Below are 26,491 nucleotides of genomic sequence, written 5' to 3' on the forward strand. Positions count from 1 at the left end.
CTCTTTGAGACAGTGACCATCGACCTGCATTATATGACTGACAGACAAGAACGGTTTGACCTAAAAATATCAAAATTGAAACTACTGCGGAAAAAAATACACCTACATCTTGGATGCCCTTGAGGTAAGCTAAAACATAACAAAAATTAATTTCAAAGTGAACTATCCCTTTAATAAACAGCGTTCACTGGTGTGGACGCTAATATAGTTATTGTTATCTTTTATAGTTATCATTCGTGGTGTGAACGGGCCTTAACGTGTCAACTTACTCCTGTGGTAGCTGAAACGTTGTTTAAAAGCGCGGTTAAAACGTATAATTTTATATACAAAAAAACAAAACAGCTAAAGGGTTTTAGGAGATCCTGGCGTTAATTAGGATAGCCTACCAAAACCCCTCATAATTCGCATGCATTGAGGAGCATCTTTTTTCAGCACTGCGCTCCCACGCAGATGAGCGCAAAGTCTCTTTGGTTTGGCCCCACAGTCTCCGTGTCTGGTTGGCAGAGAGACAGCGCGTCTCTGCCTGGAAAGGGTTAGAGGGTTTGCTCGTTTCCAGTCCTGCCCATTCTCTCTCAAGGAGGAGGGACGCGAGCAACCAGTGCTGCGAGAGTTTTGACACCCACAGTCTTCACATCGGATGCTGACACCTTCACTCCAGTGAGAACCTGCTAAATTTACCCACCAGTGCCCGTCTACGCGCGACAGAGAGGGCGGAAATCAGTCATTTAAGGGAGTGACCCGACCGCGCGCCCGCAGAAGCGCACACAGCCCGTTGCCAACGAGCCGAGGACGCGCTGTCAAACCTCTCTAGACTTTGGATTATGAAATTCAAACAGCAACAGCACTGACTGTGTGAGAATCTCCCGCTTTACAGTGCTGTGACTTTCTTCTTCTTCACCTAATAGAAGAGGAGACAGCGGTTCCCTGGGTCTGAGTGACAGGATCTTTCTCCAGCTAACTACCGCGTGGATTCAGAAATAATTATTACACGAAATCCTGAGGATATACCTGAACAGATTTCTTTGAGGATGTACTGGTTTTTGCTCTGTGTGACTCTAACGGGGTTGTCCGTGGCTCGCGCTCTAACGGGTGAGTTGGATATTGGTGTGTTAATTGTGTCGGTTCGGCACGGGTTCTCTGCGCACAGGAGAGCTCTATTATGTGTATTACTGTCGTTTGTTGTTGATGCTCACCTGTAGGACTGCTGTTTCAGAAGGGAAACAAGTAGAATCCGTATTTGGTGACGGGAGAAATCATTCGTTACGCACAACCCTACAAAATGAATTGCTACAAATAAGTTCAAACCAGCGTGTTTCTACACTGTAAAAAGGGGAAATGTGCAGTTTGTTACAATAAGGATATATTTGATCTGCCCCTTAAAATTCATTTGGTTTAAACTAATGTATAGGTTTTATTGTGTAATTAATAATATTATTTTTATGAATAAAACCAGTTAATTTAGATGTTTCCTAGACATTTTTTGTTTATGTTGGTTTTGTATTTAGGCTACTTAATTTTTCTTAAATTGACTTAATTTGTGTATTTTTATTTTCATTTTTCAGTTATTTGTGTTTGCTTATTTATTTATCTAGGCTATTTATTTGGTAATATGTGTAAAACAAGTAGATTAGTCAATTCATGGTAGCGCTCGGACGAAAGATGCTCCGTTTGTGTGTGTGTGTGTGTGTTTGTGCGTGTGTTGTATACGCGTGTTCGCGAGAGAGTTGGGTGTGTGTTATCAGACTCAAACACCCAGACACAGAGGCATATCTGTCCACCACGTCTGCACACCCATATACAGTGACCCTCAGTCCACTGCCTGTTGTATTCATCTCAGATACATTGATCGATTTCACGGCGCATAATCGATTCTCTGATCTGTTCGATCGTCTGTCGTAAGATCAGAGTGCTCTGTGTGTGACATTATGGTTGTCGTGTTATCTTTGTGTATTTATCTGTAGGCTAGTTTTTGAGATGCATTTAATGTACAGTACTAAGACTGATTTTAGTTATGACACCCTTTTAAAATGATAAATGTGCAACTCTGGTTTTTAGAAAGTCCCTGCGGTGGGAAAATCACTATCTCCAGGGCCGGGTATGTGACCTCTCCTGGTTACCCGACTGCATACCCGGTGAACCAGCAATGCACCTGGCTGATCCAGGCGCCTGATCCACAGCAGAAGATCCTCATCAACTTCAATCCACATTTTGACCTGGAAAGTCGGGAATGCAAGTAAGTCTAACCAACCTTCCTGCCCTTGAAGAAAAATGGGTGTCGTAAATGATAGATATCAGATTGTTTGTCTGTTTGTGAGCTGTTTTCTTGGCATCCGTATATAACTTCTAGTCTTCTACTGCCTTGAATTGGGAAAGAAAGGCAATTGATTTGTTGAACAGGAAACCAGAACATGCGTTCCTACAGCCATTTCTCCAGTTCATTTTCTACAAGTGGTCTTCTACTTTACTCTCTCTGGTCTCACAAAACATCTACCTGATTTCAAAGCAGATCCGTTGGCGCTCAGATCTTGAGGTGTGCCACCTGTTGGTTGAAAATGAAATATTTCAGATTCATGAAGCTAAATTTAGGAGGTGAACTAGATCTGTTTAAGAACAAACGTCCCAGGCTGTGATAATGGATCTGCATTTATCACTCAGAGGGATGTTTTTCCCGAGAAAAAAAAGGGGGGATGGTTTTCCCAAGAGGAAATCTCCCAGAATGAGAAGAATGCGAAGAGTCAAAATGTGAAAGGCACATATGATCTGAGAACGCTTTGTTTATGGTTTCATTTTCATCAGTTTGATGAGGCTTCCAGCATCACATGAGTAATTAAGCTGATTGTTTTCTTAATGAGGAGGCTGACAGACAATGACATTAAATGATAGTGAGGTTGGAGGCAGAGCTTGTTATTGCCTTGTGGCGCATTTCAGTGGTTTTAGTTAACAGCATCGGCACTCAAACACTCACAAGGCTTTGTGTGGACTGAATCTCATAAATGAGATGGATTTGATGACTCTCTCTGTCATTGTAAACAGCTCATAAATGGGGCGTAAATCAGCAGCTGTCAGTCACACAGGCTTGGCTTTACTATTGGGTTATATTTCAGTGTCAGGGGACCAATGAAAAGACCCTTATGCTGAATGCCCTGCTGTTGGACCCTGAGGGGGCATGAAAGAGCAACAGACAGACCATGACCATCCCTTTCTCTTTCAGTTCATCTTATTTAGTTTGTGTGTGGCATGCTATATACCACGCATACTATTTTTGAAGTGTGCAGTACGTATACCATACATATTTGCAAATATAATGCAGATTCTGTTTCTATATATTCTACTTTTTGTGAATAGAATATCAGATTGTCCTACTACTTTTTTTTCAAAATGTTCAGTATACATTCACAACACATTGCACATTAAAACTGTATCCCACGCCACAACACAATGCACTCAAATTCTTCTATATCCAGTATGAAAAATATTTGATCAGACTGCACAAGATTTAAAGGGATAGTTCACCAAAAAACTCCATCATTATTTACTCCACCTTAAGTCGTTTCAAACCTGTATGACTTTCTTTCATCTGTGGAACACAAATGAATATATTTTGAAAAATATTTTAACCATTTTTGTCTATATAATGAAAATCATTCGCATCCAAAACAACTTTGAACACAACTGACTTTCATTGTATTGACGGGGAAAAAATACTGAGACATTTAAAAAAAAAATATATATATATATATATATTGTGTTGCACAGAAAAAAAAAGTCATACAGGTTTGGAACGATATGAGGGTGAGTAAAATACATTTTGGGGTGTCTCTTTTAGTCTATAAGCAGTAGTATTCCATTTTAAGCATACATTTTTGGTTAAAAACCATCCCTCGTTTAAGAAACGTTTAAAAAAGATCAAAATTCAAAACAATCAAAACGACTGTAGGCTATATAAAGACAAGAATCTAAATAGTCTTCAGTGATGAATCAGGCTGAATCATCATTCGTAACAGAAACTCTGTCCTCTGGACTGGAGGTCAACAAAATTGGTGTTGGGTTTAAGTGACTAATGTTTTAGCATGTTAGAAATGAACCACATGTTCAATCACACATGATGTGTTTGTTTTGGATTATGAATGTGCAAGATTCCAGCTGCAGATGTTTATCAATCTTGTAACAGAGATCTCTGAAAGCTTCCATGCTTCACAAGAAATACAAAAACCTGCCAGGAAGAGAGACATAGATATAGACATATTGCATTTCTGTAATTTGGACAGATAGACAAATGAATCAAGAATATTTTAAAACAACCATGCTCACCCTGAACATTTGTTACTGGTATTACTTTACTTTCTCCCAGATTTCCAGAACGTTCCTTTCCATTCAGAAACATTCAGCGAGCTTAAATGTTCTGCCTCAAAATGCTAAAGCCAGATGCCAACAATAAGAGAGTGACTGTCAATGCATGCTGTGGAATGTCTGGTGTGTTGTGGACAGACTACCATGAGTGTGAGTCTCAGAACTGGAAGGTTAATCAGAACTTCACTTTAACTTGGACCAGATGCCGCTGTGTTGTTTTTGGACTGGTTTCAGTTTTTTAGCTGTGGCAAAACTGCAGAGTTTATGGTGAACATTATTAAACGAACCCTGCGGAAAAGCCCAAGAGACCACAGCGAAACACGGTATTCATTCCTTCCTGCGCTGCACTGCAGAGAACAAACGCATCGGACAATCTAACAGCCTTTTATTTCAACATATTATATAACAGAGCAGAGCTGGTAACACATGCATCCTATGAGAATGCTTCAGATGCTGCGTTAACAGTTTCTGACTTGCAAAAAAACATTCCTGTCTCCATTGAACTTACAAGTTGTAACTCAGATTTGATCATTGTGATGACAAAAATGCTAGTGGCTTTAGCTTTTAAATGTAGTTAGATTGCACTACATATTCATATTCATATTTGATATGCCATTTTATTATAGCCAGTGTTATCTAGTGCGCTTTCTTTATTCTTAGTATGATGAATTAAAGTAGTACTTCATTATTTTGCTGTCATCAACAACAAAGCTGCACATGGATCAATTTTGGCGTTATGAGCGTTGCCATGGAAACAAATTATATCTGAGCCCGAGGATGTGAACAGCTCAGAGTAGAATCTCCAAGTTGTCATCTTGTAATTATAGTAATTCCCACATGGTATGAACGCAGCATTAATCTAAAGCATTAAAAACGGTTCTCTGAGGTACTCGTTGATAAAGCGCCATAGGTTCTAAAAAACTGTAAAATAAAGTCCTATGTTAATTGAGAAGGACCAAAGAGAGAGGAGCACACCCATGCTGGGAGATCAGATGTTTTGGTATCGGGTTCAGGAGCGTGGAGTCTTGCTGTTATAGTTCGTTTTTTTGTCATGTGAAAGTTTATTGAGCTCGACTAGCGTGATTTGTTTACAGTAGTTGTGGTGTACTTGTTTTATCTAGTGTCTTAGAGGGTCTGTGTGTTTCTAGAGCATTCTTGTCTTATCTAAGGGGAAGCTGGAGATGGGGGTCCTACAAATGCCTCTGTAATTAGTGTGAAATCAGTCACATATGTTCCTGTGGCACACAACACACACACACACACACACATCTATATCCTTCATCCTCATAGAGACAGAGATGCAGTTTTCCATTTCAGTTTTGCTTGTCGTTTTATGATGTGTGTTCCAGGAGAGAAAACACAAGTATTTTCCTGCAGCATTCATGAGGATTGATTCCTCTCAGTTCCTCTACACACACACTTACGGAGTTGAAATAATGTTCATCATTAATGGCTTTGTTGTGTGGGAATGTTTTAATAATTCTGCACATATTAATCATTAATGACACTCTGTTTCTCTCTCTCCTCCTTCTTAACAACCCTTCCGAACAGCCACACATACACACACACGCACACACATTATTGCTAAGGCAAGCATCACCATAACTATTACTCATAAGTAGTGTTAGAGATTTAAACAAACATCTAACTCTTAAGTATTAAACATTGGCATTTCACTATTTGTGCTATGAATGATACCATCCTGGCAATGTGCTAAGAAAAAACTCAGAACACCCTAGCAACCCCGGATAGCAACGTGTTAAAAAAAACTACTCGGAACACCCTAATAACCACATATCAGCCACCCTCAACACCCAGAAGCATTCGCCATTTTATTTTCATGATTTTAATGACTTAATGTTATGACCTATTGTTTTGATGAGTTGTTTTATTCCTTATTATTTCCACCTCTATCACTCAGGGTTTTACTTTTAAACATAATCAGACTCTCACACTTTATCATTTTCCTCATTCTCCATTCTCATTTATGTGAGGACTGAATCAGCTGCAAACCTCCAGAACCGAACCATTGTTCCTGACAATGTTAAAAAGTTTCATTGTTGGTTTATTTTACTCTCAATAAGTCACTATATCAGTTGCTTTCACATCCTCATGCGTGTCTTGCTCAATAGCAGGATATTTTTGTATCCAAAACAGACATTGTGACATTGTGCAGAAAAACACACAGTTTCTGTCTTTGTAGAAAGTGCAGGCTCTGTTGTAATCACTGTTTCTCTGTCTCTTATCAGTTAAAACACCCTGCAGAACTGAACTCTCATTCAATTTATCACAAACGTGTGTGTACACACACACATATTAGAGTTGTCAAAAAGTAATGGTCCACTGATAGACGCCTGCTTTCAAACGCATCCATCTGAATCTGTGTAAGCGCTCAATGAAGAGCGTCATTGATGTATATTTACAACATGTTTTTGAAGCGCTGATCATTGTAGCCAATCACAGACATATCCGATGAGCGCGTGAGTACAATGGCCAATCAGAGGTGTTTACGATTCCGCTCAACAGCGCTAAAAGTGTCAAACATTTTTTATTTCAGTACCGACTTGGTACCAAGTCAGTACTTTTTGACAACACATATGATATATTAACAAACTTTTATGGTAGATGCGATTAATTGCGATTAATCTATTTGAGTACATTTTCAGTATTAAATCATGTTAATTCAATTGAAAAGAACTAATTGAATTAACAAATTTCTTCAGGTATTTTTGTCAGAAGCCTTGAAAAATATACATTTCTTCAAGAAGCTGGGACACCTTTTTCTGCCAGGATTCCTGTTATAAAGTAAATGATTCATTAAATTACCCAGATCATCAGTCTAACTTGAGTCCAGGGATGGAGCGATCTGTCTGAATGGCAGGAAGCGCGCTTCGGCTCCCACAGAGGGTCGTGTCGTGGTGAGAGGTCAGAGATCATACTGACCGTCAGTGTCTTGGGTTACAGGAGAGCAAGAGAGCACCAATGTACTCAGAGGGGGTGTTGTGTGTAAAACCAGTGTCAGGTCAGCAGGAAATGCCTCATGTTTCGGGTGGTTTTGTTGGAGCTGATGCTGTAGGAGTCATCAAAATAAATCTAAATGAGTCATGCAAAAGTTAGTCAATATAAAACCAGCGGGAAGAGTTCTCAGAGTTTCCAGTTACACTATATAAGCGTATATATAATAAAGGCATTTCAAAGTTATTCATAATACATACATTATAATATGTACTGATTGTCACATCAAGAATATAAAACAGTATAAAATTAAACTGACATATAGTGTGTTAAATGCATTATGGATTAAACATAAATAATTGTGTATCATAATGTTTTTTTTTATATTTGTGTACATTATATCAGTGTATTACAGTTATTGACAAGAACATGAAACTGATTATACGTTTTTTTAAAAAGGGATTATGAATGTCAAAGCATGACGAATATCCATATGTTTATTATTTTATCATTTTTATCTTCATATCATATATCATATCATATTATTTTGCCCATTACAGACCACAGAACACTTTTTATATTATATCACTGGTAAAAGTATTACAGAACACATAAGCACAGTATTTTCAATAGTGTGTGTGTGTGTGTGTGTGTGTGTGTGTGTGTGTGTGCAGGTATGATTTTGTACAGGTGTTTGATGGTGTGGATGAGAACGCTCCCTCTCCTGGGAGATTCTGCGGCAAAATCGCTCCATCTCCGATTACCTCTAGTGGAAACTCTTTACTCATCAAATTCACCTCCGACTATGAAAGCTCTGGAGCCGGATTCAGCATCCGCTATGAGATACACCGCACAGGTACCAGAAAACAAACACACACACAGTCAAAGATCTTATAATGCACATGCTCACACACAAAGACAAAGAGGGTCTTTTAATCAAAATATTGATTCTCTTGTAACGTATGAGTGCATGTAAATGACTATATTCTCTGACATATGCTGTTCAGTTCCTGTGGTGGTTCAGTGATACTTTTCTTTTCGTGCAGGTACTGAATGTTCCAGAAACTTCACTGAACCAAACGGAGTATTCCAAACCCCTGGATTCCCTGATAATTATCCAAACAACCTGGAGTGCACCTTCATCATCTTTGCACCCAAGATGGCAGAGATCGTTTTGGACTTCCAGCGCTTCGAAATGGAGTCGGACCCGTCTGCACCTGTGGGGGCTGTCTGCAGATTTGACTATCTGGAGATATGGGATGGATATCATACAGGTAGAGACGAGAAAAAAAAAATGAAGGGTAAACTTAAGGGTAAAAACAGTGCTAACTTTTAGACTTCATGCTGAGAGCAGCAGGAAGTTTATAAAGTCTTAAGGGCTCAATACACTCACTGCAAAGTTCTTTTCCGTTCTTTGATTAGGGGTAAAAAGAAATTCGAAATACCTTTGTAGCCATATACTGTTAGCGGACATCCTGTATGTAAATATGTGCTGCGCTTTCCTCTCTATAACAATATAAACACACAACAAAAATGACAGTAATGAGAAAACAACAGTTAAGAAAGCATTTGATCATAGCGATGTGGATATGTTTGCATGAGCTCTGCAATCAGCGCTCCAGTCAAGTCACGTCGCGTTTATTTATATAGCACTTTATACAATAGACTGCTTTAAAGCAAGCAGTTTTACAGTATTAAACATGAAAACATAATGCCAGTGTCTCTTTCAGTTAGGAATACATTTATGCATTTGGCAGACGCTTTTATTCAAAGCCACTTACATTGCATTTCAAGGTACACATTTTACATTCTTATCAGTTCTTGCTTTCCCTGGGAATCGAACCCATGACCTTGGCGTTTCAAGTGCCAACGCGCTACTGTTTGAGCTACTGGAAAGCTTTACAACTTCAATTTCTACTATAAAGCAGCTCTCCAGTGTGTTCATGTTTTTACTTGTGTACGTAAATATCTCAGAACACACCTACCTATTACGTAATCCTCACTGACCAATGGTGGTTCGAAGGTGTTTACCAGCCAGAGCAAACTTTTATGGAAAGTTTGCATTGGTCAGCTGTTTTGAACTCCCGAAACAAACTTCAAACGAACTTCGTTTTAGCCCGATTTTGTTCGAAATAACGTCACACTAGTTTGTTCTTCAATTTCGCTTGAAGTAAATCTTTAGAGCCGGAGGAAAAGCTTTTTAGAAAATATCGACAGACAACAGAACAGCCAAAGACAGACACACATAAACATACACACACACAATACTCAATCGTTATAGCTCTTATGGTTATTAGAATTGTATTGCATGATGAAAGGCAGAGTTTTCAATTGAGATGTGAATTGAATTGCTTAAATCTCTCTCCCCCCCTCTCTCTCTCTCTCTCTCTCTCTCAGTGGGGCCTCATATTGGTCGATACTGTGGTTCCAGACCACCAAGTCGTGTGATCTCGTACACCGGCATTCTCTCTCTCACCATCCACACAGACAATGCCATCACCAAGGAGGGTTTTTCAGCAAATTACAGCATCCGAACCAGCCCAGACCCACCTCAGCATCACCAAGGTTAGTGTGAGACCTTGGGCCTCATTTATAAAACGTGTGAACGTACAGATTTGATCTTAGATATGCGTATACAAAAAAATCGAAGCCTCTTTTATATGTTAATGACATTAATTAGGTGGCACACATTTGACAAATGACCGTAAGATCAAATGTAGCGCAGTTTCTACGCAACATTTTATAAATGAGGCCTCTTCAGTTTCATTTAAAAGCATTCATTTTGTACATTTTATAAATAATTTTTCTATTTATTATGTTTTTTCAAGAACTCTTGGACTGCTTTTTTCCACCTCGCTCTGATTAAACACTGCTTTTACTGTGCTCATAAGGCTTTATTATGATTTTAAACCTCTATTATGATTTTTTTTCAAGTGACATAAATCATTTTGAATGCGTTGTGAATTTGCTGACAGGTTCAGTATTACATGGAAGATATGTCAATTGTGTGTCTTGATGACTGTGCCACTACAACCATTAAAGTGTGGTCACATTTACCAGTGAGAGCGAAATCAGGGCATTTCAAAAGGAATCCACGTGATCGGGAATGTCACGTGAGGGCGAAATATTTAGTTTGCGGCGTTGACCAAAAGAAAGCTGCTTGGTTTGAAAGTGACTTCTTTGTGGGTTCTGCTTCATACATCGCTACACTACTGACATTAGACAATAGACCCCTTTTTGCCCATGAAATTTCGCTAATGTGACTGCACTGTAGTGAAATTTGTTTTTGCAGATTAGTTTCAGGGCTTTGAATCACTGAGGAAAGCTTGTTTCATACAGTAAGCACATGCTGTCTTAGAAAGACTCATTTGCATTGCTTTATGGGAAAAGTAAGACACTGAACTATTTTAAAGGGTTAGTTCATCCAAAAAGGGTTAGTTCATCAATTAAAGTCACCATGAAATCAAAATGGACAGTTCTATTTGTATTTGAAAAAGTATTTATAAAAAATAATTTATCAGATTTTTTTTTATTCATGTGCCCTAATCTTTAGTAAAAATAACTTCCCCTCCCTCTTGCAGCGATATCTCTTCTCCTCACTGATGATGTGTTTACTGGCGTGAGGGTGGGACAACCTGTCACTCACATGACATCACAGCAACCGTCAAACCATCCAATTTATTCCCGATGGACAAAATCAATTCCATTTTTTCAGAAGCTGTTTCGCTCGATTATACGTCACAATAGAGAAGAAAGATCTCAACTTCTGTGCCATGCCGATTTTAAAAGGAAAATTAAGTTTAAAATGAAATCTTTAATTTCATTTCAAATTAAAGTAATAGAAGTTAAATTGTATTTATTACCTTGCCATGTTGTGGATAAGCGCATGCTAAAACCCCAAATTTGGGTTCAAAAATGGTGTGAAAAGCCAGGGTTTTGTATAACCAGAATCTCTTTTAGAAATCTTTTATTTCAAATAACATGAAATTAAAATGTTCATTGCAGGACGTAATTGTAACACATTTTATACATGCAGTTTATTTAATTCATTTTTTTATATTATTTTTTATTTATCTCTGGTCAATGTAAAGATGAGAATGACATGGGAACTGCTGATATTTCTCTGGCTCTCAGCTCACTCAGTCTGGGGCTTTTATTAATCCCATCCATCATGTTTTCAGAGAGTCACACACTAACTGAGACTGTTAGCAATAATGTGGCAATAATGTGCTTGATGGCACTGAGGAAACACCCATGATCCATTGAGACCTGAACCCAGCTCAGATTCACTTCACAAAATTGTGTATGTGTGTGCTTTCAGTTCAGTGTAATAAAGTGCAAAGAGGTTGTCCGTTTATAATTAATCTTCATCACACGGCCACACAGGGCAGGAGGGTCACGTGGGTCACTACATCAGAGGCCAAACATGAAAGGCTAATATTAACTTCCTATTGTGAGAAGAGCGCAAATCGGACACACACTCTCTCTCTCTCTCTCTCTCTCTCTCTCTCTCTCTCACTCTCTCTCTCTCTCTCTCGCTCTCTCTCCTCTCTCTCTCTCTCTCTCTCTCTCTCTCTCTCTCTCTCTCACTCTCTCTCTCTCTCTCTCTCTCTCTCTCTCTCACACACACACACACACTATTGTATCAGATTTAAAATAAATGAGCCTGTCAGATGGTGTGGTCCACTTCAAATTTCCTCAAAAGTCAGTTTAAATTTTATGATTTGCTGTTTATAACTGCAAAAACACGACACTGCTGCTCACAGTACATCTTTTTGTATGTATGTGTGTGTGTGTGTAGGTGAGTGCATGTCTCCTTTAGGGATGGAAAGCGGTGAAATCACAGAAGACATGATAACTGCATCATCACAGTATAATCCCAGCTGGTCTCCACTGCGCTCCAGACTGCATTACCCCGACAACGGCTGGACGCCATCGGAGGATTCTGCTCGGGAGTGGATACAGGTACAAACATACACACACTCTCTAATTTTATAAGGAAAGACTGTTTCATTTTACCAGACAACAATACATGACCTTTACACGTGGAAAGTCACACATGCACACACGGATGTGGACAAAAATAATTAAGAGGTTATATAAGAAGGTGAAAATAGTGCTTGCCGGTCTTGGGTGTGTACTTGTGTTTGACCTTAAAGAGTTTACTTAATAAACCTGCTGTTTATTTTTGGCTTTGTAGTGGACTGTAGACAGCATCTTGAAATAGAGAGGGGGAGATGGGATAGAGACATGTCATTGGCCAGACTCAAACCTCCATCTACAAATTAGGCATTAAATTAAAGTCAACACTCAGTATTAATCCAAATTAATATTAAATCATATATATATATATATTTATTTATAAAACGGTTAGTTCTCCGGTGCCCTAGTCATTTGTCAGTTGTGTCTTCCTTCTCCGTGATCACACGTTTGAGTCCTTTCAATATAGAAGTCTTCACTACTGACTGACTCTCTCATTAAGACAGTCTTTGCTGCTATCTGTTGGCGAAATAATGTGTGTAACTTCTGTTGCTGTTTACAGTCAGGGACTCTTTTTTTCCAGCGAAAGGAATGCTTTTAGTGATTTTACTTCATGAAAGTTGCATAGATACATATTTTTCGGCTTTAATATTTGTATTGTGTGGTAACCGTTTTATAAAAGCAATAAGGTACGAGAGGCTGTGCTACACGTGAATAAGTCACGGCTGAAGGACTTATTCACAATACAGCACAGCCTCTCGTACCTTATTGCTTACATTATTTATATATATATATATATATATATATATATATATATATATATATATATAAATATTAATATATATAAATGTAATACATTTTGTGTGTGTATATATACTGTATATAGCCTGCAGCCTAATATGTATGTGTGTGTGTGTGTATAATATATATATAAATATAAATATAAATAAATGTAATACATTTTGTGTGTGTGTGTGTGTGTGTATATATATTATACACACACACACATACATATTAGGCTGCATTTATTTGATCAAAAACACCATAAAACAGTAATTTTGTGAAATATAACTACAATTTAAAATAACAGTTTCCTATTTTAATATAGTTTAAAATGTAATTTATTCTTGCGACGGCAAAGCTGAATTTTCGCATAATCTTTTCATTATAATGTGCTAATTTGTTTCTCAAGAAACAATTCTTATTATTATCAATTTTGAAGACAGTTCTGCTGCGTAATATTTTTGTATATGAGACATTTTATCCTGCATTATCACTTTAGTTGGACACACTCATACATATACAAAGGGGTTTTCCTGCCTCTTTATTTCTACAATGAATGTGATTGACATGTTGTCATTCTCACAGCAGTGCACGCAGGAAGGGTTTCCTCTCTGAAAGAGGACATTTTTGGAGTGCTTGCACTGACAGTAGGCCAGCGTTTCTGACGTTACCAGAAAAACATACGCACATCTGGACAACACATTTCATTCTGACACAGACAGACAGAGAGAGAAAGAGCTCCATATCTGAACAAGATGTTCAAGCACAGATTTCTTTTTTAGCAGCAGGAGTGAGAAGTGAACTAATATTTAAAGGTTTTTGCTTTCCGTTGAGCATGAGCCTAAGATTTTGACTATTAAGTATATCAAGTTATATGTTTGATATTTAAGACTATAATTAAGTGTACATGTGAATTATTATTATAATTTGAAATGCCTGTTTTCTATTTTATATATATTTTAAAAGTAGCTTAATCTTCTGATGGCAAAGCTGAATTACTCCAGACTTCAGTGTCACATGATCCTTCAGAAATCAGTCTAATATGATGATTTGGTGCTCAAGAAACATTTCTTATTAATATCAATGTTGAACAGTTGAGCTGCTGAATATTTTTCTGGGAACCATTAAATTTTTTTTTCAGGATTCTTTGATAAATCGAAAGTTAAAAAAACAGCATTTGTTTGAAATATAAATCTTTTATAACAAATTTCTTTATGGTCACTTTTGATTAATTTAATTCTGAATCAAAATATTAATAATTTTCTTTAAAAAAAAAAAATCATACTGACCCCAAACCTTTGAACAAAGTTACATAGTGCGTACAAAAAATGTAGTTATTTTCGGAGCTTAAAGCAACTGGTCCCCCAACCTTCATTGTAAGGAAAGGCAATCTAGACATATTCTTTTGGCAGTTCAAGAAAGAACATTTCTTTGAAAGAAATTCGAATGACAAGAGGGTGAGAAGACAAAGGGCAGAATTTTTATGTTTTGGTAAACTATACTGTTAACCTTACTACTCAGCCGGGTGTCATAGAATGTTGAATTGCTGTTTGAGTCATCACCCTGTCGGTAACAAGCACAACGGATGTGTGAATTGAGGCAAAACTGCCGTGGCAAGGGTGTCTGCGAATCTGGCAAGCAATGTCAAAGCTTTTTTCAGAAATTGCTGCTCCGTTTTCCCTTAGATGGCCTCTTTCTTTCTTCTCTCAACCCATCTGTCTTCCCTGTCCAACGTCTTCATATTCCTGCCTTTGAACAAGTGATCCTTGTCCTGGGGCACTTTTGAATCAAACTATGTCTTGTCTTTTGGCCTCAGTCTGGCAACTATCCCAAGAAAGCAAAGCAACATGAGGGTCAGTAAAGTGCCGTCTTCCTCTTTCCTTATTCCTCTTCCCTTTCCTGTTTAAATTCTTTACTTCTCTCTCACACACATGCACCCACCAATATCCTGTTTTCTTCAAAAAGTGTCCATGTTTGTCTTAGATCCTGGCATTTGAGGGGCTCTGCTTCTGCCCGGCCATTGTTCCCTCGCTAAAGGTTGTTAACACTTGTTTCAGCTTGTTAGCATGACTGGCTCCAGTTGGCAGGTCGAACGCTTCTGATACGGCACAATATTGAAAAGCAATTAGCCTCATAATACCTTCCTGTTGAGAGAGAGACCGAGAGCGAGAGAGAAAGAGATGGCAGCATCTGCTCACTCAGACTTGGGTGGAAATCAGTGGGAGAGAGATGTGAACTTTTGTGCCAGGAATGCTTGTATTGAGCCAAACTCTCTCAATAGGCTATTTATGCACACTTCTGTTGCGTCAGTTGAGTTTAATTTATCTCAAGAGTCACGCACACAGGCACTCGAGAGACAGACAATAACTGACAGGCTAGATTTAATGCGGGAATTGCTCCACGACAACATGATTTGTCATCCTGGCCCAGAGCATGTGTCAACATTTCTGCATCTGTGACCGTGTTTTAGTGTTATATGTGATCATTGTTACTGTAAGGTTATTGAAGGTCACTAAACCCTTAGAACAGACTTCTTGTAATTATTGAGAAGGGAAGGAAATGGAGATTCTCGGAACCTGAAACACAATATAAGACCATGATAGATGCTTCTAAAGTGATGAGTGTGTGTCTGGTTTCATTGGACAGTTATTGTTGTTGTAAGTGATTCAGATTATGACAGAGTAAGTGGCTAAAGTTTTGTTTCACACACTAGAAATGAGATTAGAAAGTTCAGTTCGGTCGTTTGATTACCTGACCTAAGCTTTTGATTTCCTGACCTAAGCTTTTGATTACCTGACCTTTTTTACAGCAAGATCTATAGATAATATAGATAAAATATCTAATAAAATAAAATGAGAACTGTTTAATTTGAATAAGTGTCTGCCAAGTCTTGTCAAATTGTATAAATTTGATAATTGTGTCTAATTTGTTCAAGGTGTAGTTGAAGTCATAGTTTTACAGTGGGAACCTCATGTTTCTTCCAGCAATTTTCTGGCTGTAATTGAACCATATTTACATAGCTGCTTGTGCTGTACTTTACTTACTGTGTGTGCGTGCGTGCGTGCGTAACTGGTTTGGCCTACATTATAAGGACCAAACTCCTACTGTAGTGTGTATTCATGCTTCAGGCCATGTCCTCTACATTATGGGGACATGCTGATGTCCTTCTAATTCAAAACGCAAAATAAACATACTAAATGCAGAACGTTTTCTGTGATAAGTAGGTTTAGGGGTAGGTTTATGGTTAGGGGCTAGAAAATGTCATTAGCTCAGTATAATCGCACGATCATGTCATAATTACCGTAATCACGAGATTTCAACTTGTCCTCATAATGATAGGAGTATCAACGTGTGTGTGTATGTGTGTGTGTGCGTGCAGAGGGAATCCCAGCCATAAGCCTAAAATCCTGATTGTTTGGGATTTTAGGAATGTTGTACAATGAGCAACAAGGACGCTGATCCAGGAACATGTCCTACTTTGGTAAATCGTGTTAAGCTTTTAGCCTCTCTGTCCAGACACTGCATTGCACTGCTGCTATGCGGTGAACACATCATAGATCACACTAACGGTCTGACAGTGAATCAGTGCAGTGTGTCTGACTGTGATTAACTCGCAGTTACATGACAACTGCTCCAACACAGAGTCCAAAACAACCCACATACATGTATACACACATATATAAACACTCACTAGAGAGTAACAGCACTTCTCTTACAATCTTTTTCTGTCTCTCGCAGGTGGACTTGGGTTTCTTGCGGTACGTGACGGCCATTGGAACACAAGGTGCCATATCAAAGGAAACAAAAAAATCATACTACGTCAAAACATACAAGATCACTGTGAGCTCAAACGGAGAGGACTGGATAACCATAAAGGACAAAACCAAACCGATGGTGAGTATTTATTTATTGTGCTTGGTTTTTTATTTATTAAGAAATTAATCGTTTTAATTCAGCAAGGATGTATTGGTTAAAAGTGAAGTAAAGACATTTATAATGTTAGAAAAATGTACGTCAAATCTAAATTCAAATAAATATCATGGTTCCCATAAAAATATTGATAATAAGGTACTTTTTTGAGCACCAAATCAGCATATTAGTATGATTTTTTTATTTATTTTTATTTAAAAAAAAGAGTATGATTTCTGAAGGATCATGTGACACTGAAGACTGGAGTAATGATGCTGAAAATTCAGCTTTGCATCACAGGAATAAATTACATAGAAAACAGATATTTCAAGTTGTAATAATATTTCACAATATTGCTGTTTTTACTGTATTTTTGGAAAATAAAACTGCAGCCTTGTTGAGCATAAGATATTTTGACATTTTCCTGTTTTTTATTTTATTTGATTAAAAATTATCATATATTTTGTTTATTGTTTTTATTTTATATGTATTGCTATTGCTTTAATTAATATTACTTGCACATTTTTGTATCTTTGTTTTGTTGATTGATGATTTGGCAATATTTTGTGCCGATTTCAATACGCTTTGAAATCGAACATTGCTTAAGAAAAGCAGAGGAAAAAAGGAAGGAAAGTGACACATGTGTCATCTCTCTTTTTCTCAGGTGTTCAATGGAAATAAAAATCCCACGGATGAGGAACGCGTCATGCTACCCAAACCCACCCTCACCCGTTACCTACGGATACGACCTATGACCTGGGAACAGGGGATCTGCATGCGTTTCGAAGTGTACGGCTGTAAAATATCAGGTATCCCGTCACGCACACTGAGTTTCAGCCATGACATCACTATGAAATCCCAGCAGTGGTTTACAGCACTGAGTCACTCATAATTCCCCCAGATTCGCTCACTCCATGTGTGATCATTACAGAATGACTCCCCTCTTTATTCACAGACACCTAATACTGACATCAAGAGGTGCCACCTGCGTGTGTGTGTGTGTTTATTTTAATAAATCCTCACCATTTCTGACAGCTAGAGTCAGACGAAGTAGCCTGTATGTCCGTTTCCCATGGTTCAAAATATTGGTGCTTCTTTCATGAGGGTAGCTCACATTCTCTGTCTCTCTCTCTCTCCTTCTCTCAGATTCTCAATGCTCCAGTATGTTAGGGATGGTTTCGGGTCAGATTTCGGACTCTCAGATCTCAGTGTGGCCATCGGCAGAGAGGGGCTGGCTCCCTGAACAGGCCCGGCTGCTGACCGGCAGAACGGGCTGGGTGGTCGCTCACCCGCAGGGTCCCGTGAAGAACCAATCACTGGAGATAGATCTGGGGACGCAGCGGATGGTAACGGGTCTCATTCTGCAGGGAGGGAAATACAGAGACGTGAATATTTTCATCAAGCGCTTCAGAGTTACATACAGCATGACTGGAACAGATTGGAGTCACATACAGGAGGAGAACAGCAACAGAATGAAGGTATTGCTTTATCATCCTTGGGGTGAACGTCCCTTTAGAGCAAGAAAAAAATGCCTTTCATTTTCTTCTTTCATTTAACTGGACAGACACAAAACTAAAAAATTTATTATTTTCACCCATCCAGGTGTTTATGGGAAATCAGAACCATGACACACCAGAAGTTCGTACTTTTGATCCAGTGCTGATGCGTTACCTGCGTGTGTACCCTGAGCGTGGCTCTCCTGAAGGATTAGGGTTAAGGCTGGAGGTTTTAGGGTGTGACCTGCAGGGTGAGTGACACCAAACCAACCAGTCACAGAGCTCACAGCAATCCCGTTCTCAGGCTCCCTAATACATATTAAGAAGATTTTTAAATGATGTATAATTCATTTACCTAAAATAAATTGCTTTTCAGAGCCCACAACACCTCTTCCCCTCACCACCACCATGGAAACTACAGTAGCTACCGTCACCAGCGCTCCAGGGAATATTCCAACAAGCACCATTATTCCACCGACAGCGGAGAGTTGCGATGATGACGGCAACTGCCATAGCGAAGCAGTGACAGACTATGACACAACAGGTTAGAGACACATACTTTACACTTATATGTTTTTATATCATTAACATCTATCATTTTTATATTGAGCTAATTATGTTGGCTAAACCATAACACTACCCCAACTCCTTAGAGAAACCTTACGGTATTTTTAGATTTTAATTAAGACATTATTTACTCTCTTTACTATGCTGTTTTCATTATAAGGACTGTTGGGAGGTCCCAATAATGTTGGTAATTTCAGGTTTTACTATCACTGTGGGACATTTAGTTCTCCACTAGGAGAGCAAAACCTCCAAAACATCCACAAAGAGACAGACTATGACCCAAAAGGTTACAAAAACGAACACCCACACAGTGAAACACACACCAACTACGACCCAGCAGGTTATATATACGCCTAGCAAAACAGTAACATGCTATGAACCATAGGTTACACAAAAACAAAGACGTAGACTATGTGACCTATCAGATAATCCAAACTCACAAATATGTGTTTATCATCTAAAACACACACAAAGACAATGTCTCATTCATTAATAACGGCATCGTATTTATAGCTAATTCACAACACATGTATACGCACATGATTTGTTCTTAACCTCGTTCTAATGTTAATGAGTTTGGAGTATTGAGCGACTATATGTTTTTGAAGTTAGTCATTTGCATAAAGCACACCAAAACCATCTCCATTTTAGGGCTTTCTGCACAAGAGACCCAGAGACTCAACATGAAACAAATACGTAAACGCACAGAATTTACAAATGGAATTAAACCAGTCTGTATTTTATAAACTCTTTAGCTTTGACTTTGATAGCACTTTCTGCAATCTGTTTTCCATAGAAACTGCAGTAGCAGAGCCATTTCTGGACATGGAAGCAGTACCTGGTGAGAAACTTCTCATGTCATTTGAACTAGTCTATGTTCAAATGACCATTAATGTTTATTTTAGTTATCGTACTAGCCTAGCACACAGATTAGCCCAAGTAGCCTGATAGCTTGGCTTTAACACTACACATTTGCACTTACCCTACGTATTGACCATTGTTATTGTTAATCAAGTGAAAGAAATGACATTGTCCATTTAGTTATATAATGCACTATATAGTGAGAAATTATATAAATATTGTAAGTTAATGTAATTTGTTTATACTTAGTGTAACTGTTAACTGATGCTTGTTGAAGACCCTATTTGGAGGGAGGACATTGAAAGATAATCTTTGGCGTTTTCAATGTAGAGCACACAACAAAATCTCTACTGCCCTCAAGTGTTGTGCTGCATAATTACATGAAATAATCTGCGGCTGTTGAACTGAATTTTGTGAATTCTGAATTCAAACACATTGATGGCAGATTGTTCTTACTGTCACCTTCAGGATGACTAAATTACACTTATAAACATCAGCACCACAGAAACACATCGGTTGTGAAAAGTTCATCGTTTCTAAAATAGATCATGAGGTTTACATATTTTTCTGATTTTAAGCATAAAAGCATGTGTGTATGTGTGTGTGATTCAATACTTAATTCAAGATATATCCTCTGAAAACAATTTTTTTATATTTTGCTTTGCTAGTGTTAAGGTACCTAACATTAAATATTTAAAACGGCAACACCACAGAAAACATTGGATGTGAAAATTTCATGGTTCCTAAAAACGACCTTTCTATACAAGAACATGAGATTTACTGCAGTCAGAGTCATGGGGGAATGTGATATCTAGATTGGCCAATGGTTTCTGGTGATTTAGCAGATTTTACTAGAGGAACTGTCACTTCACTCCCCTCTGGGGTTTAAGCCTATATAACCTTTTGAATACATGCCCAAAGCTTTGACTAATAAGCTACTGCCAATCCAAAAAGCATAGAGGGTGTTCAGTACGATACTGCTTTGACTAAATTAGCAAAACAACTGAAAGTGGGTTGAGTGGAAAGCAATATCAGAACGGAGGACTATAAGGTCGATTCAGTGTTGTTTGTGTTTCTGTTTAGCATACATCTGGTTTGCCTGTGACTTTGGCTGGGCTGATAACCCTTCCTACTGTGGGTGGAGTCAAGAAGGTGGCGAAGGAGCCGAATGGCATATAAACAACAACAGCAAACACGCTGATCACAAACTGCCTAATCTGGACCACACAGGTAAGAGATGGCTTAAATTTCCTAAATGCAAAAGATTGAGATAAAATGCTTATTTGCCGCGACTGCGGGAAGAGGGAGTAATTGAATAAACAAATGCACTCCTCTCCTCTGTTTCAGGAATGCCTCACAACTTCGTTTACGCAGCTTCAAACAGAAATGCACAGATTGAGATCGAAAGAAAGGCCGATATGGAAACAGATGAAGAGCTGGCGAGGAAAGGAAGGGTGGCGAGGCTAGCCAGTTTGCCGGTCACGGCTCCAGATTCAGATCTGTGCATGTCTTTCTGGTACCACTTCTCTGAGAAACACACGGGAACTCTGAACATCAAACAGAAGATAGAGCGAGAAGATGTGGAGGATGAGGAGGAGGAGAGAGAGGACTCTGAGCTTCTGATCCGCTCTGTGAGCGGACACTTCAAAAGCAGATGGAGGGAAGGAAGAGTTGTGATCCCCAGTGCCGACACACCTTATCAGGTACCGATGCCCACTTTATGAGTGTATATCAAATATCATTATTACAGCATAATACTAATTCTCTTCCTGTGTTTGCATGGTAGGTGATCATCGAGGCCCAAGTGGATCCTACAGAATCTGGTTTCATCTCACTGGATGATATAAAGATACTGGCTGAAGTGAATCCTGAAGAGTGCAAGGGTATGTTAAGCCACGCCCCTTCTGTTTAAGTCCATCAACAAATGAAAATTCTGTCATCATTTACTCATCTTCATGGTGTTCCAAACCTGTATACATTCTTTCTTCTGCAGAACATAAAAGAATATATTTTAAAGAATGTTTGAAACCAAACAGTTTCGGTTCCCACTGTCTTTCATTGTGTTTTTGTCCATTTAACGGGAACCAAAGCTGTTTGTCTACCAATATTATTTTATGTTCCACAGAGGAAAGAAAGTCATACAGGTTTGTAACGGCATGAGGGTGATGATTGATCATAGTCAGATTTTTATTATTGATTGAACTATCCCTTTAAGTCCAGATTCATTAATTTCCTTCATAGGCATTTTACAAAAAATTATAATTAAGCGTTTCTACCTTTGAACCAAACCAATCCGCTCCAAGATGACACGTTTTTAACATTTATATGTTGAAAATATCTCTGAGGATTCTGAATGAGAATTAATCTCCTTGATTAAATGTGTTTGTGTCTGTGTTTCAGACCCAGAGAATCCAGAAGGTGATGAAGATGAAATTGATGAGATCGGTAAGACCCACTTTTTATTAGAAAAGTATTATAATAAAAACCCAATTTCAAGCTTAAAATTCGCTCTACACTGCAGAAAAATATGATACTTTTACTTGACAAACAAAATTGTTTAAGATATTAAGCCAATGTTTTATGGATAAAATTTGTTTTACTGATACTCATTTAAACCTTAATTGCTAATAGCATAAGAAAAATAATTCAAGATATATTCTCTGAAAACAAGTTGATTTATATATATATATTTTATTTTTTTATTTTTTTATCACATGATCTTTTTTCAAGGATGTTTAGATATGTTTGCAGGAAACAAGACAAAAATACAAAAAAATCTAGATTTTTTGTTGTAGTTGTTGGCATCTTTGAAATCGCCCTTGGCATTCTGCAATCAAATATTTGGGAATAATGACCGCTAAACTATATAATTCCATTCCTAATTCAGGGTCCTGATCGCCATTATTTTGCCATAATGACCAGCTGACTGTAAATTATCTCTTATATAATATAATTGAGCTTGTTTACCGATGCAGGTTTTGCTCAGTCTGTCTCTGTCTTTCTCTCTCTCTAGAGAACTGTGAGGGGTCTGATAACACCCTGTGGAGTTTTGGACGCGGCTCCATGCTGAAGAGTTTAGACCCCATCTTGATCACCATCATCGTGATGAGCGCTGTGGGAGTCCTGCTGGGCGCCGTGTGCGGGGTGTTGTTCTACTGCGCCTGCGCTCACACTACAAACAGGAACCTCTCCGCTCTGGAGAACTACAACTTTGAGCTGGTGGACGGAGTCAAACTAAAGAAAGAAAAACTTAGTGCACAGAAATCTTACACAGAGGCATGAGGAATTGCTGGACGAACCCAGGAAACATTTGCCGGACGATGTTGGAGGAACGTTTTTAGAACGTTGTTGCGACGTTTCTCAAGGTCGAGACTGAGCGTTATTCTCAGGACGTGCAGGACGAGGGACTGGCCTCTAGAAGGCGCCTTGTATAGATTGTACAGCCAGACGATGATTGTCTACTTGTTTGTACATTTTGTTGCTGGTGATGAGACCAAGACAAAACTATGTATCCTCTCACACAGTTGGATATCTTTTTCTACAAACCCGTTTTTCAGAGCTGTACACACAACTGGGTTTTTTTGTGTTTATTGTGCTCGTTTATGTTTGGAGACGTGTTTGTTCAGTTGTTAACTCACACTTCATTCCAATGGTGCCTTTAAACGTGTTTTTGTTGCCTTTTCACACATGGACTCCTGCCCTTAGACAGACAGTAATTTGCTCTTGAGCACAAACTGTTCACTGACACAGGCCTGACACAGGTCAGAGGTCAAGTTTTAAATACATAATAATACATCTAATAGAGTGCTGCAGGGATGATGTGTTTTCATAGACCAAAAACTGTCCTGAAGACAATCGCTGTGTCCGAAATCGAATACTTCTCTACTATATAGTATGTGAAAATCAGTACGCCAACAGAGTAGTGTTTCCAAATTCATAGTATTCAACAAACAGTAGTCGAAAATGTACCCGGATGACCTTCGACTTCTGGCGAGATACTGAACTGCGCAATCGATATACATGTTACTATCGCATGATGCCACCGGAGAGGAATTATGAATAGAAGTGAAGCGACGCAACTGACGCTGGTATCACGTGACAGGAACAACGAGGCGGATGTTGTACGTCCCAATTTCAGTCATACTACCCATATTGATACTAAATAGAACATACTATTTTAATGGTCGTGAAGTAAGTTCAAATACAAACGTAGTACCTACTCATTACGTAATTTCAGATGCAGCTTAATGGGGTTTTTTGAATGGTTTTTGGTGAAATGCTTGAAATAAGGTCTGTGGTGAACACAAGCTCAAGATGTTTGCACGTTTTATTCTACAACATAAAATGTATCAGTCTTGAAAAAGGCGGTTGCTAAAAAGTGGCTAAATGGGACTACAGTGGTTGTCGGGGACATAAAACTTCATCGTGCTGAACAGGAAAACTCACCTACTCACTAGTCCACTTTAATAGTTCACATAGTGAACTTCTTTTATATAATTGTGCTCTTGCAAACTTTAGGGAACGTGTCTGAAAGAGTTGTTAGAAGCTTAGTGATGGTGACATTTAAGTCTTGTGAAGTTGTTCATATAGCCTATGTTTAGCTTTTTACCTCTAGCGATCGTATTTAAGCTTCAAATTCCATCGGATTTGTGTTAATTTGTGAATATTGTCATGATGAACAAAATGCTTAAGAATCAAAAACTTTTGCTGGTAACAGAGCTTATTTTCTACAATAATCCGAAAGCCAATGGAAAAATCCTATTGAGTTTTTGTTGAGGGAGCAAGGGTGATGCTAACTTCCAGGTTGGCCTAAAAATACATCATCTCTGCAGCAATCTCAACAGGACGTACATCTATCTCAATGTTAAATATAGCGAAGAGATTTTACCACTTTATTTGATCCATCCTCACTCTATATATTGTAAAACAACAGGTCAAAAGACATTTCTTGGGTCAATGCTTTTTTAAACAATGGAATAGTAATGTGGAAATCGTTATTTCTTTCAGCTGCCCATATGACATGTCTGTAAACTTGTGTTGTCATGGTATTGAGTGACATCATATTTCAGAATGACATCATAATGTCTGCGGACCATCTGTGAAAATAGTGTCTCCTAGACTGGACCCCTCCCAATCAGGAGACTCTCACTCTGGGAACGTCTGGCAATGGAAGCGGAGACAAAGCAAATGAAGCATCTAAGAGCGCTAATGTAGAAGCATCTCCCTAAGGAAATTAATTATATTTGAAGGACGTGAAAGGCACAAACTGATCCGTGCTCTTAAGTATTGGCAGGACAAGAAAGACGAGATGACACAAGTGCTGACAAAGGCATCTTGGTCTATTTCACACACAATGCAGAAATGCAGTTCGTTTTCAGCAGCTTGAAGGAGGTCCCAGAAACTTATCTCCCACTCAAATGAATCAACGCATGTCATTTTGCACTGAGAATTATATTTAATGAAAGATTTAGATAGTAATAAAAGTGTTAACTACTTTTAATAGTAAGGAGAAATCCAACTGTCAGTGTAACAACTCACTTTTTTAATGCTATTTAAAATGAAATGGTATTTTTCTTAATTGTAATAGTTGTTTGTGTGTCCAGAGGAGCTGAAGTGACACTCAACTTGCTTTTACTCTCACAAGAAAATTCAATTTCACTTGAAGTTTAGATGTTAAAAAGTCCAATCTGTCTGGTGGCTCTTTTCCAATTTGCATCAACTAATTTAATTGTCAGATTTATTCAGATTTATGGATTTCTCAATGACAACAACATTCCAAAGAGCGAAGTAAATAAAGTTTTTATAAAGATTTTGTTTTAAATAACTGTCTCCATATCGGGAAACTATGTGAATTTATGTATAAACACTGTTTGATTGCATCTTTATTTGTTTTTTAATTACACTTAAAGAGATAGCTCACCCAAAAATATAAATTCTGTCTTCATTTACTCACCCTCAAGTTGTTCCAAACCTGTATGAATTTCTTTCTACTGTTGAACACAAAAATATATATATTTTGAAGAATGTCAGTAACCAAACAGTTGATGGGCCCCATTGACTTCCATAGTATTTGATCCATTTGGAAGTCAACGTGCTCCATCAACCACTCGAGGGTGAGTAAATGACAGAATTTAAATTTTTCTGTGAACTATCCCTTTAACATTAATGACAGCAAATACTGGCTACAAAAAAAAGCAACTCTAAAATGTTATAATGGGGCACAGTGTCAACTATATTGGGTAACGTTACATTGTTGCAATAAGAACTTGCTGTTCATTGAGAATATCTATATCTTTCACAGCATATATCTGTTTTTAAGGTGTATTACAAGCCAATTAATATTTCTTAGGGCAACTTGCCCCAAACTGGCCTTTTGAAATATAAAACAGAAAGCAGCTGAAGTTTTTAGTTAAATTACAACTTCAAGTTAATGTTGACCATTGTCTTAAGCCTATGCCAGTGTGGTTTAATTGTGTTCACTTGTTTACACTATGCTGGATTTTAGTTCGGTGAACAGATTTCACAAAAAGCATTCAAATTTAAAACATATCACTCTTGGAGAAAATACACATTTTGTGCAATTGGATTTT

General features: G+C 38.1%; 1 protein-coding gene across 1 annotated transcript; it reads left to right on the forward strand.

Annotated features, from left to right (window-relative positions):
* The first annotated feature begins 561 nt into the window (after positions 1-561).
* Positions 562-25,710, forward strand: nrp1b (neuropilin 1b). Its single transcript, XM_082173497.1, has 17 exons — positions 562-1,089; positions 2,056-2,233; positions 7,980-8,161; positions 8,352-8,579; positions 9,703-9,870; positions 12,107-12,270; positions 16,807-16,962; positions 17,642-17,786; positions 18,124-18,455; positions 18,580-18,724; positions 18,850-19,017; positions 19,837-19,881; positions 20,985-21,131; positions 21,249-21,604; positions 21,688-21,784; positions 22,302-22,346; positions 22,915-25,710. The coding sequence occupies exons 1-17, from the start codon at positions 1,029-1,031 to the stop codon at positions 23,181-23,183; spliced, it is 2,886 nt and encodes a 961-aa protein (XP_082029623.1). The 5' UTR covers positions 562-1,028; the 3' UTR covers positions 23,184-25,710.
* The last annotated feature ends 781 nt before the right edge of the window (positions 25,711-26,491 follow it).

This window comes from Leuciscus leuciscus (assembly GCF_965113295.1).
Source record: "Leuciscus leuciscus genome assembly, chromosome: 6".
Classification (NCBI taxonomy): Eukaryota; Metazoa; Chordata; class Actinopteri; order Cypriniformes; family Leuciscidae; genus Leuciscus; species Leuciscus leuciscus.